Source organism: Barbus barbus, assembly GCF_936440315.1.
Source record: "Barbus barbus genome assembly, chromosome: 8".
Taxonomy (NCBI): Eukaryota; Metazoa; Chordata; class Actinopteri; order Cypriniformes; family Cyprinidae; genus Barbus; species Barbus barbus.
The window spans coordinates 26241661-26261967 of NC_136736.1; the positions used below are offsets into that span (position 1 = coordinate 26241661).

The following is a 20307-nucleotide window of genomic DNA, read 5'->3' on the forward strand; positions in this document are numbered from 1 at the left end:
ACGATTATACCAAAATATTCACAGTAGTGACATTTTTATTTAGCTGAAGAAATATATTTTTTCTTACACATGAGCGCGATGAGAGCAAGTCTTGACCTCTCCATCTCAGTGAGTGATTGTGTGTGTGACACTGACAATGACACTGGTGAGGGTCTTAATGCAGACATCAACTTTTATCTGGTTGGTTCACGTCAGTGGAAAGTTTTACCTAAAACGGTCTGCGTCACGAGGGGTTGGCGCTAAATTGAGTTGTTGTTTGGAAGTACAGAGAATGAAAGCATTTTTAACCAGTCACCAGTTACCTTATAGACTTTTTTTGGCTCTGATTTGGCTTTGTGATCAGGCACCTGATTAGTTCCTAAAAATGGAAATATTCAAGATAATTTTTGTTTGTCTGATAGATATGTTTAATTATATAGTGGATTCACACATGCAGATAAGTCATCCTTATTTGAGACATTTTGCAGTTTACATTTCAAATTCAATAGTCTATTCATGCCTCTCATGAGTGTCAGAAGTCTTTTAAATCAAATTGCCCCTATAAAAGTGTCTTGGTTTTATTTTAATGGGTTCAATTCAACATCTAAAAGTGTCAAAACAGGAAACCCACAAGTCTCTCATCCAGACCACTTACAAGCACTTCACATTTACAACTAGTTATGAAATTCTCACTTCACACCTCTTAGCTGATCATTGGTCACCAAGCACAAATGTTTCCATTAGCCTTTGTGTGGTTTTGTGCACATATAGTTGCACGAGAGAAGTGCTTGCTCAAACTTGCTACTAATGCTCTAAACTGTGGTTAAAATGACACTGACAGATCTCCACTGAGCTGAAATTAGCTACATTTAATTATGAGACAGTGTAATTTGGCATAGCACAAGTGAAGATCAATAAATCATGCCCAACTACAAACTATTAAGAAAAGTGCAATGTTAGCAAGACTAACTGGTCCTTATGGGTCAAATAGGCCTATGGGAGTATAAAAAGAACAGGCTCTGGAGTGAAGAACCATGAGAACTAGTGTGTCTCTAACAGCATTTTCCCCAGTTTAGGAAACCTCATGAACAAACTATAGTCTTAATTTACTGTAAAAATATCTAGAGATGTTTTTGCAAGATAAATGTTTGCAAATATTTGAAAATGATAAAAAAAAAAAAAAAAATATATATATATATATATATATATATATATATATATATATATATAATAGCTAAGCATGATTTGAATGAACATACTCTGAACTCGCTTTGTCTTGTGTGGGGTTTTGTCTCTTGGTTATCACGTCTAAAAATGCATAACACACTTCATCCATGCACTGTAATGAAACTTAATAAATTAATGTTTTGTTTTTTAGAAAAAAAAAAGAGCCCATGTCTGTAATGAACGTGTATGACCATATTGTTCATACCTCAGCTGTATTTCTAGCTTTTAACTTGTCTTTCTGATCTGTCGCAGCGTCTACAATGGATTGTTAAATTAGATCATCACTTACATACATAAATGCTTTAAAGTGCATGCAATCCTGGCCTTGCTCATCCAAAGTATGTTAATTGAGAAAGTTGTTGATCTTTATATTTACAAAATGGGGCAACACAAGAGATTGTGAATTTGTGAATGATTACCTGTAGTTTTTTTACAACAGAAGCAGAACACACAGATGAAGAGGAGAACACACACCGGACACACACTGAACAGCAGCATCCAGCAGACAGTCAGGAGGTGCAGATGGTTCAGAACAGGAAGTCACTTGCTCAGAATAAAACAAAAGTATCAATGAATATTAATAAAAAAAAAAAATAGAAATCACTTCACTGAGAAGGTAAAGTTTTCCAGAATTATAGATAAATGTTTGCAAATATTTGAAAATTATTAAAAAATAATATTAAAAGCTAAGCATGATTTGAATATGTGGTGTAAATGGTTAAATAATTCTGAAAGGTCCTAATATGGCTTCTCTTAATAGCCTACGTCCACAACAAACAGGAAGCACAATCCAAAATAGGCCTACTTTATGTATCAGAAATGAAGCAGATGTCTGTTGTTCAGGGTGTTCAGCACTGGGAGCTGTCCAACGTGCTGAATTTAAAAAAATATTTCCTTAAAAATCAATGTGATTAGAGATGACAAGTGTTACGGAAGAGGATAGAATGAACAGGTAAGTGTATATATTGTATATGTAGATTATTCATAGTGGCCAGTAGGGGTCACGAAGGCTGTCTTCCACTCGTCCCCCTCATGTATCCGGATGAGGTTATAGGCGCTGCGGAGGTCCAACTTGGTGAAGACGGTGGCTCTGCCGAGATCTTCCCTCGGGGCACTGACTCACCCGGCATCAGATCTATGGCACAGTCCCATGGCCTATGTGGTGGCAGCGGTGAGGCTTTCTTCGGGCAGAACACATCACTGAAGGGGGCATAACAGGATGAACTCTCAACTGACTGTTTTTCAACTGGACTTTCTATGGATGTGGAGTTGATGGTGAGGGTTTTGGAGCAGGGAAGAGATGGCTGAGGAGTGTGAGGGAAACTGCACTAACCACAGGCGCCCAAGAATAACATCAGTGGTGGATCCCTCCAGAACCAGGATATGGAGTGTTTCCTCATGCAGCTGTCCGACTTGTAAATGGAGGGGACCCGCACTGTATCGAACAATGTCTTCAATTGAGTGGTTTTCCTGTCACCGACTGGACTTAGTAGGTGGTTTTGGTTGCTGTGGTCAGGAGGTTGAGCTGGTAGCAGAGGCACCCAGAGATGAAATTCCCAGCTGACCCGGAGTCGAGGAGAGCGTGTACTTGCTTCAAGATGGCGCCGCTGTGTTCGGACACCGTCCAGGTCGCTTTGCTAAGATTGTGTTTTTATTTACTTTTTTACTTTCTCTTTTTACAAATTTCACGTCGGCACTGATCACCTATAACAAAGAAACACTTTTGGACATTGGAAACCACTACACTAACCTGTTCCAGGACACTTTATCCACGAATCCATCGTGGCCTCTGGAGATTCTTTGGAACGCAGAGATAAACAATAACCCCCCGATGCAACGGATCAAGAAACGCCGCGGGAAACGCGCTGGGATTCGAGATAGACTCAGGAAAAGGGCTCACAGTCCTCCTCACAGTCCTCGCAAATGTCCAATCCTTGGAGAATAAGATGGACAATCTTAGAGCTAGGATTAGTTTCCAACGGGACATAAGGGACTTTTACATCCTGTTGTTTGTCAGAAACATGGCTTTCACCCTCGGTCCCGGACACCGCTGTAATGCCGAGTGATAACTTCTCTGTCTTTCGGACGGACAGAACAGCAGAGGCCGGTAAATCCAGGGGTGGAGGAGTATGTTTCATGATCAACAAGAAATGGTGTGACCCCAGGAATATCTCCATTCTGTCGCGTTCCTGCTCGCCTCATCTGGAACATCTTTCCATTATCTGCCGCCCATTTTATCTGCCCCGGGAGTTTTCATCGATCATTGTTACTGCTGTGTACATTCCACCACAGGCGGACACTGGCTTGGCTTTGTCTAAACTTCACGATGTGCTCAGCGGCCACATTAACAAACATCCTGACGCTGCCTTCATCATCGCGGGGGACTTTAACAAAGCCAACCTCAAGCAGGTCATGCCGAACTTTTACCAACATGTATCCTGTCCAACTAGAGGACCAAACACACTGGATCATTGCTACACTCAGTTCAAGGATGCCTACAAAGCCCGCTCACTACCGGCTTTTGGCAAATCGGACCATGCCGCCATCTTTCTAACACCGAGATACAAACAAAGGCTCGTTCAGGAACCTCCGGTGCAGAGAGTAGTGACGCGCTGGTCCTCCCACTCAGAGACTATGCTGCAGGCGGCGCTTGATGACGTCGACTGGGACATGTTCCGGGCGAGTTCTTCTGACGTCAGCGAGTTCACGGATGTAGCATTAAGCTTCGTAAACACGCTAACCGAGCAAGCTACAGAAACAATAACGATAAGGACATTCTCCAATCAGAAACCGTGGGTGGACAGAACAATCCGTGCCGCGGTTAACACACGCACCGCCGCTTACAATGAGGCTCTTCTGTCTGGGAATACGAGCGAGTACAAAGCATCGTGCTATGCTCTCCGACGCGCAGTAAGAGCCGCCAAACACAGATACAGAGAGAGAATTGAGTCTCATTTCCAGCTCAACGACTCTCGACGGATGTGGCAGGGACTGAGGACCATCTGTGACTTCGGAAACAAATCCTCCGCGGAGGTGAGAGCAGATCCGTTGCTGGCCGACGAGTTAAACATCTTCTACGGCCGCTTCGATGGCAACGGCGGCGGCGCGTTTCTGCCGACCAGCGCGTCAAGAAGCAGCAGGCAGAGCAGCGATGATCCTGTAATCACCGTGTCGGAGGATGAGGTTCGGAGGGCGCTAAAGAGAGTGAACGTCAGGAAAGCAGCCGGACCTGATGGGATAACCGGCCGTGTTCTGAGGTCCTGCGCCGATCAGCTCGCTGGTTTGTTCACTTCTATCTTTAATGAGTCCCTTGCTACCGCCGTGGTTCCCACCTCATTCAAAAAATCCATCATTATCCCTGTGCCAAAGAACAATAAACCCTCTTGCCTGAATGACTATCGCCCAGTTGCCCTCACATCTATAGTCATGAAGGTTTTTGAGAGACTTGTAAAGAGCCACATTTGCTCCTCCATCCCTGATACTCTGGACCCTCTTCAGTTTGCCTATCGCCCAAACAGATCCACGGACGATGCCATTTCTCACGTTCTCCACTCTTCCCTCACACACTTGGACAGCAACAATGGAAATTATGTAAGGCTGCTATTCATTGACTATAGCTCAGCTTTCAACACTATAGTCCCCATCAAACTGGCATCTAAACTCACAGACCTCGGCCTAAACTCCTCACTCTGTGACTGGATTCAAGACTTCCTCACCGGCAGACCTCAAGTGGTGAAAGTTGGCCAGTTCACCTCAAACTCCATCACTCTGAACATAGGAGCCCCACAGGGCTGTGTCCTGAGTCCCCTGCTCTACTCTCTCTACACGCATGACTGCGTGTCCTCTCACAGCTCCACATCTATTGTCAAATTCGCTGATGATACTGTGGTTCTGGGCCTCATCTCCAACAACGATGAGACCGCATACTTGGACGAGGTAGAGAGACTCACATCATGGTGCCAGGACAACTGTCTCTCTCTGAATGTGAGCAAAACTAAAGAGCTGATCATGGACTTCAGGAAGAGACAGCAGCAGCCCTACACACCTCTTATGATCAGTGGGACCCCTGTGGAGAGGGTGAGTAGCTTCAAGTACCTCGGTGTAAACATCTCCGAGAACCTGACTTGGACTACACACATCCAAACTCAGGTAAAGAAAGCCAGGCAAAGACTGTACCATCTGCGACAGCTGAGGAAATTCAGGGTCTCACCAGCAATCCTGAAAACTTTCTATTCAGGGACCATAGAAAGTGTATTGACTCAGTGCATCTCAGTGTGGTATGGAAACAGCTCCAATCAGGACTGCAAAGCACTACAGAGAGTTGTGCGCTTAGCTGAGCGCATCTCAGGGTCTGCTCTCCCCTCTCTGCAGGACATCTACCTCAAACGCTGCAAAAATAGAGCTGTCAAAATAATCAAGGACTCAAATCACCCTGGTAACCAGCTATTCACTTTGCTTCCTTCTGGTAAGCGCTTCCGTAGCCTGATGGCAAAAACTGAGAGACTTAGGAGGAGCTTCTTCCCCCAGGCCATCAGGCTCCTAAACTCTAACTCTGTGTCATAACATCACTTGACTCCATGTAAATATCACCATATCAATAAGCTATTCATAATTTTTCTCTACCTTATATTGCTGCTATTATATACCCTGTACAACTTTTTTGCACATTCTTTTGCACATTCCTCTTAGTACTATTTAAGTCAACAACATACTGACCTGCACATTTATATTTATATTTTTTTATCTATCTTTTTATTGTATTCTTTTTATTTTATTTTATTTTTTTCTACTTTTCTTCTCTTAATATTTGTATACTTTATAATTGCACTGTCCTTGGAGCGGACCTGACCTACATTTCACTGCTGGTTATACTCTGTATAATTGTGTATGTGACGAATAAAACTCTTGAATTGAATGTTGCAGGCGGCTCTTGATGACGTCGACTGGGACATGCTCCGGGCAAGTTCTTCTGACGTCAGCAAGTTCACGGATGTAGCATTAAGCTTTGTAAACACGCTAACCGAGCAAGCTACAGAAACAATAACTATTAGGACATTCTCCAACCAGATACTGTGGGTGGACAGAACTATCCGTGCTGCGGTTAACACACGCACTGCCGCTTACAATGAGGCTCTTCTGACCGGGAATATGAGCGCGTACAAAGCATCGTGCTATGCTCTCCAACGCGCAGTAAGAGCCGCCAAACACCGATACAAAGAGAGAATTGAGTCTCATTTCCAGCTCAATGACTCTCGACAGATGTGGCAGGGACTGAGGACCATCTGTGCCTTCGGAAACAAATCCTCCGCGGAGGTGAGAGCAGATCCGTTGCTGGCCGACGAGTTAAACATCTTCTACGGTCGCTTCGATTGCAACGGCGGCAGCATGAATCTGCCGTCCAGCGCGTCAGGAAGCAGCAGGCAGAGCAGCGATAATCCTGTAATCACCGTGTCGGAGGATGAGGTTCGGAGGGCGCTAAAGAGAGTGAACGTCAGGAAAGCAGCCGGACCTGATGGGATAACCGGCCGTGTTCTGAGGTCCTGCGCTGATCAGCTCGCTGGTTTGTTCACTTCTATCTTTAATGAGTCCCTTGCTACCTCCGTGGTTCCCACCTCATTCAAAAAATCTGTCATAATCCCTGTGCCAAAGAACAATAAACCCTCTTGCCTGAATGACTATCGCCCAGTTGCCCTCACATCTATAGTCATGAAGGTTTTTGAGAGACTTGTAAAGAGCCACATTTGCTCCTCCATACCTGATACTTTGGACCCTCTTCAGTTTGCCTATTGCCCAAACAGATCTACGGACGATGCCATCTCTCACGTCCTCCACTCTTCCCTCACACACTTGGACAGCAACAATGGGAATTATGTAAGGCTGCTATTCATTGACTATAGCTCAGCTTTCAATACTATAGTCCCCATCAAACTGGCATCTAAACTCACAGACCTCGGCCTAAACTCCTCACTCTGTGACTGGATTCAAGACTTCTTCACCGGCAGACCTCAAGTGGTGAAAGTTGGCCAGTTCACCTCAAACTCCATCACCCTGAACGTAGGCGCCCCACAGGGCTGTGTCCTGAGTCTACTGTCCCCTGCTCTACTCTCTTTACACGCATGACTGTGTGTCCTCTCACAGCTCCACATCTATTATCAAATTCGCTGATGATACTGTGGTTCTGGGCCTCATCTCCAACAATGATGAGACCGCATACTTGGATGAGGTAGAGAGACTCACATCATGGTGCCAGGACAACTGTCTCTCTCTGAATGTGAGCAAAACTAAAGAGCTGATCATGGACTTTAGGAAGAAAATATTGTGTACATTAGCTGCCATAATGTGAGCTTTCGAAAAAAAACTGTTTCATATATAATAAAAAATGACTGCCTTTATTGAAAGTTGTGTATCATTTATCTTATATTTACGTGTTTAGATAGCACGTTTTAGTTAAGAACACAAAGAGCACATGTACTGTGTTCAGACCTGCATTATTACTGTACTGGCATATATTCATCTTTAGGCTCTGATTGGAGTGCTGAGATACTCATAGCAGATGTTACAAATATAACACTTTACAAGAACCATCAGCTTCAAATCATCAAAAGATTCTGGAAAACACCCCTTTCTGATAGATTTCAATTTTATTCTTTATTTAAAATATTCACAGACATTTGTTGTCATTAATCATGCAAAGTTTGGCAAATCCAGACACTAATTTTGCCTCAAAAGTGTTTACTGTATCAGCCTGGTTATTTTCAAAGTGATAAAGATCTGTAAACCCCTGACTGCTGGAATGTACATTTCCAGCAATGTTAACCGATTTGATTAAAAGAACAGTTCACCCCAAAAAAATTAATTGTCTGACAGTGTACTCATCCTCAGGCCATCCAAGATGTGGATAAGCTTGTTTATTCTGAAGAGATTCACTTGCTCAGCAGTAGATCCTCTGCTGTGAATGGGTGCCGTCAGATAGAGAGTTCAAACAGCTGATAAAAATATCATAATAATCCACAAGTAATCCTCACAACTCCAGTCCGTTAATTAACATCTTGTGAGCTGCAAGTTTGTAATAAATCCATTACGAAAATTTTATAACTTAGTCGTCTATCCATAAAATTTCTCCCAGTGAAATCCAGTGGAAAATTCATCTTGTCTGAATCAGTAGAGAAATGTGTACAGATCGAACAGTTTATAAGTGAAAACAGTCCAAAACAGTTCTAAACAAATATGTTGGTAGGTTTTGGTCTGAGAGGACAACAGGGGATGTACGTTTTTTTCACCGGAGCATTATTATGGATTATGGACTCTGAATTGTGGAGTATTTTAGCCAAAAGCAACAGTTAAATGTTTTGATGGACTTCTTATAAATAATTCACAGCAGAAGATCCATTGGTGAGCAAGTGATGTAATGTTAAATTTAAATCATCTACATCTTAGATGGCCTGATAGTGAGTAAATATTCAGCAAATTTTCATTTTGGGTGAACATTTCCTTTAATATAAATCTTCAATTTGATTTTTATTTTATATTTTCACATGATCATATAGAATGGAAGAGGGCGGGATCCCACAAAACATCTGCAATGACATTAGGATAAATGTAATTTCAAGAATACTTCTCCTGTCAAATCTATTATATTGCACACTGAAAAAAAACAAAAAACCTTGTATAATAAAATCATACAGACACCACAATAATACTTATATAGGTCATAAAAATCTGTGCAAATCAAGGTCAAAAAGTCAGTTAAATCTGTAAACTACATTTTGTAAAATAACTGGCGGTGTTTGATGCCAAATATAACAATTAAAAACAAATGTCATCCTCTTTCGTTAAACTGTAGTTTTTAAACTTTGGATGATAAGGAGGACTAGCAAAATTGTGAAAAAAAGTCATCTTATTTGATCATGTGCTTCAAATTGTAAATAAATTTATTACATTCAATTTATAAATAATGTTTTAAATTTTAATTTATAAATAAATGTATTTATTAAATAGCAATTAATAAAAGCTTCATTTTTATACATTATTACTAGTCCTGTAGTAAATGCAGTATATTAGTTAAGCTTTAATTATTTGGTTTTGTTCTGTCTTCATTTGCCTGAATTATTTTTAATGAAATTTTGTGAAAACAAGTAAATAAAATCAATAAAGTCAAGCTTGTTGTGATCTCTTAAATGCCACAATGATCTGTTAATATGCAAAACTCTCAGTACATCATCACAAATGATTTCAAATGATGAACACATCCACAATAAATAAAGAAAAATGTGCAATGAATATCTCATTCAACAGCTTCACTGGACAGAGCATCTTACACAATACAGTGTCTCTAAATAAATACATTTTCCCACAGTGCAGTTCTGCTTCTTTGTTTTACAACATTGCACCCATTTAGCTGAGGGTCATTTGTTTTGGTTCCTGCATATCAAAGAAAAACCTTTTGCAAGAAAGTCCAAGGGCACTCCATTCAGCATGTTTAGCTTTGCATATGTTATAGTTTACAAGGCAGCTTTCCAAACCCGTTTTAGAAGAGACTTTGGCCTTTTAAAAGTGTCTGATTTCCTACTTCTTGTTGACCTTTATCAGTCTTTATCTTTGTCCTTTTCCTTTTTCTTTTTGAAAATATTCTTGAGCTTTGTTTTTACCGCCTTGTTTTTACCGCCAGATTCTGAAGACGAATTTGCCGATTGACCTTCATTTCCAAGAAGGCTTTGGGAAGAGGAAGACACTGAAGCCGCATGAGTGAGATTCCCAGGACTAGGCATGAGAGGGTTTTCGTAGGACTTTTCTAGAATGCCGTCATACACTAGTGTGCTGAGCGAGTCTGAGGCTGGTTGCCAGAGCATCATGGAATTAACGGTGAGGTCAGGTGGGCCAAACTGTCCTGGGTTTGCATTCAGAAACTCCTCCTGCGATATCTTGCACCTTGGAGCCTCCACGGATAGACCCACCATCTCTCTCTGTATTTTACCAATGGGAGTTTCCACAGAGCTGTCTATCTTGCATTGTATTCGTTGTGTCTCCATTGCGACTTCTTGTTCATCTCGAGAGATTTTTTTTGAGGGAATTTCCATGCGGATATCCCTGTTCTCTTTAAAGGACTTGCTTCTCTCAAACTCATCTTTCAGTATGTTCCTTGAAGCAATATCCATGGAACTATCTCTTATTTTTAGTCTTTCAAAATCCATGGGCACATCAAAATCATCTTGTGCCATCATTCGTGAAGGGATGTCTTTGGATGAATCTGTTTTGCCTAACATCTTAAATTTTTTAGAGCTTTCCACTGAACTATCAAAGGTGGCATCAAAGGAGTTTTCTCTAAACACTTTTCCTCGCTGGATACTGGATGGAAAATCCCAGTTTTCTTTGTGTTTAATGGAAGTGTTCAAGGCATCTGAATATCTGGTTCCACTTGTGGACTCTATATCAAGTTCTGCTTTTGGTATCACTCTAGAAATGCTGTCCATATGATCTTTTCTGTCTCTGAGTGATCGTTGTCTCTGACCATCCATGCTGATCGCTGCTGGAGACATCTTTTCTGTAGAGTAATATCTCATTGTGGAATCGAAAGGTAGATCCCTGGGTAATTTCCTTGAGTCAACACTAGCCTCAGTTTCTCCTCTACTCAGTTGTTTAGGAGGGTCCACAGAGGCCTCTAGTTCATCTCTAGATGTCTTTCTTGATGGAGTATTAATGTCTAGTTCGTCTCGTGAAGCTTTCCTTGAGGTGTTATTCACTAACAAAGACTCGTCCATCTCCTCCATTTTGCGTGAGGTACTGTCGTCTTGTTCATCCAGGGATATCTTTCGGGGCATTTTATCAGAGAAAATATATTTTCTCCGAGATGGGACATCTAGGCTGCTGTACATTCTGCTGATGGAGGACCCGATAGAATCTGTATCTGAAGATGTTTCCATAGACTCCCTGTCAGAGAAAGGGACACTCAGCAAATGTTCGCCCAAAAAAGATATTCATAAATAAACATTAACCTGGGTTAATAAATACTGTAAAAAAATTGTTGGTTATGATTAGTTCATGATACCTAATGCATTAGCTAATATTAATGAATAGAATTTTATTGTAAATAATTTTTAAGAATCTCTGAGCTGCTCTTTTCAATGCAATGCAAAATAAAAGAACAAAATACTGACATACTGTTTCACTAGAGGGGAGAATTTGATATGCTCTTCTTCTTCATCTCCATATCTGCGTAGTGGAGTTCGTATGGGAATCAGGAGGTCTGGGTCAGGTGATACGATGACAGGTGATGCCACAATATGCCCCGATCGGCGAGAGCAAACCAGAGACCGTGGGGAACATTTCAAAGGTGCAACTGTGACTGAAAAGTAAAATATATGAATAATCAATGCCTGTTTCAATAATCAAACATTGAGTAATTTAGTACAAGGCCCAGAAAGATAGTAAAGACATTGTTAAAATAGTCCATGTGACATCAATGGTTCAACCTTAGTTTTATGACGCTATGAGAATACTTTTTGTGTGCAAAGAAAACAAAAATAACAACTTTATTCAACACTTTCCTCTATTCGCAACCACTCACGAGAGTACCATGACACGGGGTCAGAAAGCTCTCGGATTTCATCAAAAATATCTTAATTTGCGTTCCGAAAGATTAACGAAGGTTTTATGAGTTTGAAACATGAGGGTGAGTTTTTTTGGGTGAACTAACCATTTAAAAGTGCTGTAATGTGTTGTTAGCTATTTTTTCAATACCATGCATAAAATGTCCTGATTAATATTCAACTGAAATCCGATCGGCTGACATATTAATCTCACTTTGTTTAATGTATATAAAAAAAGAAGAAAACATTCAACTAAGAAATAAAAAACCCAAGTACCAACCAGGAAACTGTGGTATAATCTGGGGTATTTCTTCCTCCATGTCCTCCACCGAAACAGGCACTTGATAGGACTGCATTGCAGACCGAGGCATTAGCATCCAGTTGGGGTCTGGGTAGAGTGTAGCAGTGAGACTGGGTAGTCCCACGTTTTTCATCACAGGAAAACCACACAAGCTCTCAATCTGCTGCCAGCGGGGCAAACGCTCCCTTAGACAAGCAGTCACCTCTGCTAGTGCATTCCTTTAACAAAATACATAAAGTATGCAGGTCATTGTAAGCCCATACTAAGTGTACTCATGATTCAAATATTTCCTTAAATTTGACAAATAGCATAGATACACTAGCCCCAAAAATGTTTGGGACCCATATTGAAAAAAAGAAAATATGAAAGATATTTCCTTGCATTATTTATTCAGTGTCTTAAGTTTAAAATAAGAATAAACAAATTACTTGGCCTCCAGAATTCTCTGATCCACTTGATCCAATGAGGAGCTATGTGCAACATGCAGCGTACCAAACACAGAACTCCTTTTTTTCTTGATCTTCTCAGCCTGTGCAAAAATACAAAGTGATTGAATAATACAATTCTAAACATTCACACAAAACTGAAAAATTGCTTAGAATTTACTCAACCTCAGGCCATCCAAGATGTAGATCCAAGAGTTTTTTTCATCTGAATAGATTTGGAGAAATTTAGCATTACATCACTTGCTCACCAATGAATCCTCTGCAGTGAATGGGTGCCGTCAGAATGAAAGTTCAAACAGCTGATAAAAATCACCCCAGTCCGTCAATTAACGTCTTGTGAAGCAAAAAGCTGCGTGTTTGAAAGAAACAATTCCATCATTAAAGTGCCCGTTATGAATTTTTGAAAATTACCTTTCATGCAGTGTGTAAAAGCTCTAAGTGAATGAAAACCTGCAAAGTTTTAAATCTGAAAGTGCACCGTGTATAAAGTTATTGTCTCTCAAGAGAAAGAGTCGTTTTTAAAATGAATCCCAAGCGTTTCATGTTGCCAAACATGAAACATTAGCATATTGCCCGCCCACTTGACTATGAAAGTGTTACTACCTTGCATGCATGTCAACCTGCAGTTGAGGACTCCAAATACCAAAATATGAACCTTTCATTACCCATAATGTTTAAAAGGGCACTTTAAATGGGGACTTCAAACTTTTTTTCTCGATCATGACTCTTCATGATTGTACAAGTTTCGGAAAGTAATTTTTTAAATAATTTTTTTCTTCAATAATGGGCCTCCATGACGTCATGAAGGGTGGAATTCCATGTATGGGCACTTCTCTCGGAAGAGCGGGTGCACACGTCTACCACAGCGAGAGCAAGAGCACGCTTCATTTGGTACCGCTGCACAGCACTTGCTCGAGAAGAATGTCTCCAAATAAGTGTGCTTTTGGTTGTGAGGGAAAAATTGTTCAGCTTCCCAAAGAACCTAGCATTACGTTAATAGTGGATGCAGTTTGTTTTTCCAGGGGAAGCAATGGAGTTTTGCAAGTGTGTTTGTTTGTTCCCTTCATTTCTGTGACAAATGTTTTATAAACATTAAAACATTAAGCAATAAAAGATCCCGGTCATGATTCGGAACTGCAGGCGGCAAGTAAAACTGCATCAAATTTCTGTCTTGTTAGCAATTAGCACGCAAGTGCTCTTTAGCTCCACCCACGGCACGCCTCCAGGAGCAGAAAGCAATGGTTTTAAGTAAAAAATGTGTTGATGATGGATTTGTTAACTGATGGACTTGATGGTCATGTGAATCACTTGTGCATTATTGTGATTCTGTTTGAGCTTTCATTCTGATGGCACCCATTCACTGCAAAGGATCCATTGGTGAGCAAGTGATGTAATGCTACATTTCTCTGAATGAGTTCCAATGAAGAAACAAACTTATCTACATCTTGGATGGCCTGTGGGGGTGAGTATTTTCAGCAAATTTTCATCTTTGGGTGAACAATTCCTTTAATTGAAAAGGCAAAACGGTTGAAATCTGAAAATATGAATCAATGTGTATTTGATTATATGCATGATAATACATTTGAGACTCATTCATCTCTACAATACCTCATCTTTAGCCGTGACTAGTTGTTTTTCTGCACTTTGCTTCTTGACGTTGTAGTACTGGACCTCTACCTCATAGGTGAGCTGTAGCCAAAGCTGCAAAGATTCAGGAACTGACCAGAGGCACTGCATGTCTTTCTCGGCCCTCTTCAATGCATCACGCACCTGTACAAGGAGTCCAGAGAACAATGGGATGTAGTGGATCTTGTTAGGAGATGTATAACACTGAGAAATGCAGATCCTTACCTGTCCAAGCTCTTCTTCTGCATACCAAAGACGGGTGAGTTCACTCACTGCTCCATCTCGGAGTTTGTGCAGGCGGTTGGCCTCTTCCTGAGCACCCTGAATCTCGTCCCTCATCTTTTCCTCTAGATTCTTCTTCTCTACGGCCACTGTACGCTTCTCTTCGTGGGCCTTTTCCAACCTTTTAAAAATTCAAAATGCAGCATTTATTCTGTAAAATCCTGAAAAAATACTCTTCAGTGTCACTCTCTCATGTATGATGTGTTGGAAAGTCTAATTTTAGTGAATTGATTCCTAATGATTTAAATGAACTAGTTTAAAAGCTAATTATATATTTTAAATATATAATCTTTTTTTTTTTTAAGTTTAGGGAGGTTATTTTTTGTTAATTAAAAAAGCACTATATTTTACACTACTGATCAAAAGTTTGGGGTTGGTAAAAAATGTTTTAATAAGGCCACCAATAAATCTACTACTGGATTACTGAATTATAAAAACTTATGAACTGTGACTTGTTGAATCAAGTGCAAATCAAACAAGTTTATTTATTTTGGTGAATAGTTTAAATTCCTGCTGAATGTGAACGTTCAGAAATCTAGAAGATGTACTCACTGCTCCTGTAAGTCTCTGAGGCTTTGTTCAGCTCTTTGCAAGCTTTCCAGGTCCTTAATCATCTTTGAAATATGTACCTTAGATGCTTTATTCTGTACCTGTGCAAACCAGCATCCACCAATCCCCATTACTACTGACACTATCAGAACCAGGTCTTTCATCCAGTTATGTGGGGGTCCTGGAGCAAAGTACATGGAGATATTAGTCAGACTGCCAAAGAAACATTACGTGATGACTGTCTGTTAATTTATTTTGCATGCTGACTGAATATCTGCTGAATATATTTTACACCCTCAGAGAGTCATTCTGCTGTGGTCTCAAAAGGCATGCATGGATATTTGATTTCACATGTGCTTAAATGATACACATCAGTCAGAGCTATATTTAATAATGACATTTAAAAAGCCAGAACTGTTTGATCAGAATTCATTATACTGTGGCTTCAGTCAAATAATGATCTGGTTTTAAATTAAAGCATACAACACATACAGTTCAATCAAGGAATTGAATCACTGCTAACGGGGGTTCTTTAGTGCAACAATTTGACTTCATAATTAATTTGAACAAGAGCTGATGTTGATCAGGCACTGAAATGTTCATATCTTGAATGCATAACCGTTTGAAACAGTTATTTCAAAATAATTACATTCCATGTCAATATATGTAAAGTTTGTGCATACGTGTAGGTGGGCCAAAAAGCACTACATCCAGGGCTTTAAGCTTGAGTTTTTGTTTGTGTTGATGGTCCTGGATCTTCAGATATGTGCTCATAAACGATGGCTCATTGGAAGCAATCCTGTAAATACAAAGCAAAAAACTTAAGTAAATACATTATCTCTCAAATGTTTAGGGTCAGCATACTTTGTTTTTAAAGAAATTAATGCTTATATTCACCAGTTATGCATTAAACTGATCAAAGGAAAGACATTTATAATGTTACAAAATATCTATATTTTAAATAAATACTGTTCTTTTGAACTTCCTATTCATCAAAGAATCCTGAAAAAATGTTATCACAGTTTCCACAAAAATATGTAGCAGCACAACAGTTTTCAGATTTGATAATAATAAGAAAATGTTTCTTGAGCAGCAAATCAACATATCAAAATGATTTCTGTAGGATCACGGGACACTGGAGACTGGAGTAATGGCCGCTGAACAGTAAGCTTTTGCATCACAGGAATAAATTACATTTTAATATATATATTAAAATAGAAAAGATTTATTTTAAATCATCTTACTTTTTCAATGTTGTTTCTGTATTTTTGAAAGGTAGTATCACATTTATTTAATGCACTTACCTAATTTTGCACTATAACGTTTTCATTCTGTTTTCTGTTATTTCTCGTGCTGTTAAAAATATCTAGCCTATATAATTGTTTATTGTAACTAAAGTGATTAGTACTGTAAATTGATATGCCTATAAAGTTTTTAACTATTGTGAATTGGTTTGATTTAGGGTAGAGGCAGGATTAGAGGCTAACAATTATATATATGTGTGATTTATATTTATAAATGGTATATAAGGATTTGTAAAATGTTTTACATTTCTAAAGCTGTGCATTTACATTTTAGATGCTGTTGAAACATCTATAGTGTATGTTTCAATATATATAAAAACATTCTAGGTTGAATTTTCATTTGGTTCAGTCTTGATTTGTCTCACCTAGGCAAGGTGTTCCCATTGACACGCAGCTCTTTGAAGCCCTTTTCATACTGAGGCAACTCAACAAACTCTCTTAACCACCTCAAGACATCCTCCTGAGTCCAGTTATGAACTAACAAAGTGAAAGAAAGAGCCAAAAGAGAGGAAGAAAGTGACTATTTTACATTGAAAACATGGCAAGACTCGATCATGGAGACATCTTACCCTCAGAAGATTTCCAGCCCTTCCAAAGCTCCTCCAAAGTGATATGCTGGTCCTCGTGATGGAGTTTACTGTGTTTGTTTGCCTGTTGTTGCTGCTGCATATCTTCAATGATGAACTACAGTAAGAAACAGAAGAGATATGAATGCAAGAGTAATTGATTTAAATTAACTTACACAAATCCTACAAATGCAGTGACACTTAAAACAACAGCTGAGTAAACATTCAAGATCAAAAGAGCTCAAGTGTCTGTGAATGTGTTTTGGTATCTGTCTCTGCTGTAATCAGATGCACCACATGATTCCAGGCTTCTTCGCTGCTTCGATCCACCTAAGCCACGTCTATAGCAACACGGAAAAGTAACCCAATACCAGAGACTCGGACGTACTTCAGGACATTACTTAGAAACTCATCCCTCTCTGCTATGTTCTCCCAGTGCCAAGCCTGAACAGTTTGTCTTAGGTGCTGGGTGGAAACATGTTTCTAAATTGACCAACAGGCTCAGAAGAGAAACTCAAGGGTGCTCTGGCATAACACTTCAGCTCTTACACATACATCACACAATGGTAAAGTTGAGCTTGTTAGTCTGAGTGCGAGTTCAGAAGTTCCACATCCTCAGACTAATACATTAGTGTTACTCCACCACTTATTCAATTAGCAGCAACAAAATGTAATACAAGAGGAAAGGATAATTAAGCACATGGTTATGATTTCAAGTAGGGCTGCATGATTTAGAATACTGGCTGTTGGAGTTCTGTTGGACTCTAATATTACACTCATATCAGATTTGTTGACCAGAAAGAACTGTTATATTGTGATTTTTCCAATAAAATTGTGATTTAATGTGATGCCTATTACATTTTTAGCTGTCGAGAAGTGGTTTGTTTAGGGTAAGGGTGGGATTAGAGGCTCAAATTAATCTATATATTAGATTTATAATACAAACATAATATAAAGGATTTTATGGATTTCTAAAGTTTACATTTTAGATGCAGTTGAAACGTCTATATTTTATGTTTCAATATTCACAGAAAAATTACAGGTCTGCTGGGTTTGTTTGCAAGGCTGCACAGTTTGGATGAAATTTAGTGATTATACACCAATTTGGCTGAATAGGCTACTACTAATAATAATGATGAAGAAGAATTATTAATAACTACTGGTACTATTAAATATAAAAACCAAAATAAGAAATATTCTTGTAATATTCCACTGTAAAATGAATTAAACATTATAATAATTTTATTTTACAATTGAAAATTACAGTAGTAATATTTCTCTCTTAATTTCATTTTGAAATGTTTTAAATTATGCTTCACACGCAGAGCATATTTCATTTAGTGATAATTGCTCTAAGCCATTTTACTCTTTTTTTTTGTTGTTGTTTAAATGTGCAGCTCTTGTTTCAAGACTTTGAAAAGTTATTCTTAAAAAGTATATATAAACTGTAAAAAAAAAAAAAAAGTTGAGCCAACTTAAAATTTTAAGGCAACCAGCTTCAGCACATTTTTGTAGGAGATTCTCAACTTTGTTGTATAAACTTAAAACAAGTTGAGAACTCAAAAATATGCTGAAGCTGGTTGCGTTAAAATTTTAAGTTGGCTCAACTTTCTTTTTTTTTATCAAATTGATAAGTTGATCAAATATTTAATCAGCTTTTTCAACTGATCTTTCCTCATCTATTTGATTGTAAATTTCATGAAACTTAATTGGCCAGGAGGTGTGGAAACCCTGCAGGATTCACATTAGGATGTGAGGAAACTTCTGTCTTGTGTTTGTGTTCTTGTGAACATCTGTGAATGCTGATTACCTCAACACTCTCCTCCACCTCAATGCCTCCATCCTGATCATCATCCATCTCTCTGTGGATGTGCTGAAGAGCCACCAGGCTGAAGCGGTCAGCTTCTGTCATACATGGAGGGCTCATCTGCAGACATGGATCTGTAATCAAAAATGGACAGAAGAGTTAAGTAATCCAATATTTGCAATGTCAACACGTTACCATTTCACAGCAAATTTCATGCATCTTCAAAATGCGCAGTAAGCATTCTGAGGTTTAGCGAATATTTGAATAAGTTTTGTATATGTTTGGTGATGCACACGTGCCTGTTGAAGTCTTATAGAGTCCAGGGTGCTGCGGTTCATCACTGGAACAGACGCAGATGATGAGTCCGCGCAGCACGAGCAGTACGGTGAAGCAGAACTTATGCATCGCAGGGTTCAAGTGCCGCTTACTGTGATTTAAAAAACACATGTGCATCCAAATGCAACGTTACGTGATAGTGATGCTATAAACAGCCCCAGCTCCAAGAAAAGCTTTGGCGCACCGGTTAGAAAAGCAACAGTGTAGGCATTTCACAAAAACAAAAAAACGAGAAACTGTTCGAAATGTTTGTTTGCATCCGCCAAAGTAGGCTATAGATCACAGCATTTAAAAAGGCAGTTTTTCACAAACGGCTTCCTTGTTACATCCCAAAGCAATGGAAAACACAGTAAACAGAATAATAAACATGCCTGAAACAAAAAATTGTCCAAAAAGAGTCCAAAACAAAACTAGTCCTTCTGAAAGCAGGGTTCCTTAACGAAGTTACTCATGTAGAAGCGATTGTAGCTACTTCTCTTTAGGAACGTTTGGATAACAAGTGTCCATGAAAGTGTTCTGGTTACTAAATGTCACCAAACTTCGCGTGCGTCTGCTCTTCTCATGCCAACAGCTCGTTTGACTCATGAATATTAATTAGATTGCATGGCGCATGCCAAGTAAACTGATTTGCTGAGAGGTAATATTAATTAGTTTATGTGATTGGACGCTCCATGAACTTTAGGAGAAACGTCAGTATTAACACATTAATAGTAATCGTAATAAAATAATCAATAACAGGCACGGATATTGTTCAAAACTATTAAAGATGCAATTCATACTAAATTACTTGAATGTAGCCTGCTTAATATATTGTAATTAATTTGTGTTAATTAAGAAAAACAATGTCTTAAAAATGTTGACTAAAATAGTTTATCATATTGCTATGTTGTTAATTTACTTATTTGACTTTATTGACTTTCAATGTATGCACAAAAACAGCTGCTGAAATATTCACACTGTGCATAAAATATTTTAAAAAATATTAAAATTGTATTTGTATTTTTTTATTTTATTTTTGGAGCAGATCTACATTCAACCCTAGAGTTATGAAATGCCTGTTAGACTAAATTAGGCAATCTTTATTAATAAGCGTTAATCAATAACTTTTTTTTTTTTTTTGAGGTCTTTCACAGTAAAACGACACATTTACTCTCCTATAGGCCTACATGTACACACACACACACTCCAGGCACGTGCAAAAGGGGGGCTTTGGGGGCTCGAGCCCCTGCCCTTTTTCAAAATTATTCAAAACTGCCGGACAAATAGCAATGATATTGTGGTTAATAAAACAAAATGCA

General features: G+C 39.1%; 1 protein-coding gene across 1 annotated transcript; it reads right to left on the bottom strand.

Moving 5' to 3' along the window:
• Positions 1-9791: 9791 nt before the first annotated feature.
• On the bottom strand, positions 9792-19078 carry stim2a (tromal interaction molecule 2a; the record flags this gene model as incomplete). The annotated part of the gene is made up of 12 exons (XM_079424293.1): positions 9792-11133; positions 11365-11548; positions 12073-12311; positions 12522-12622; positions 14148-14309; positions 14391-14568; positions 15000-15177; positions 15680-15795; positions 16666-16777; positions 16870-16984; positions 18677-18807; positions 18967-19078. The coding sequence occupies 12 exons, from the start codon at positions 19076-19078 to the stop codon at positions 9792-9794; spliced, it is 2970 nt and encodes a 989-aa protein (XP_079280419.1).
• Positions 19079-20307: the final 1229 nt, after the last annotated feature.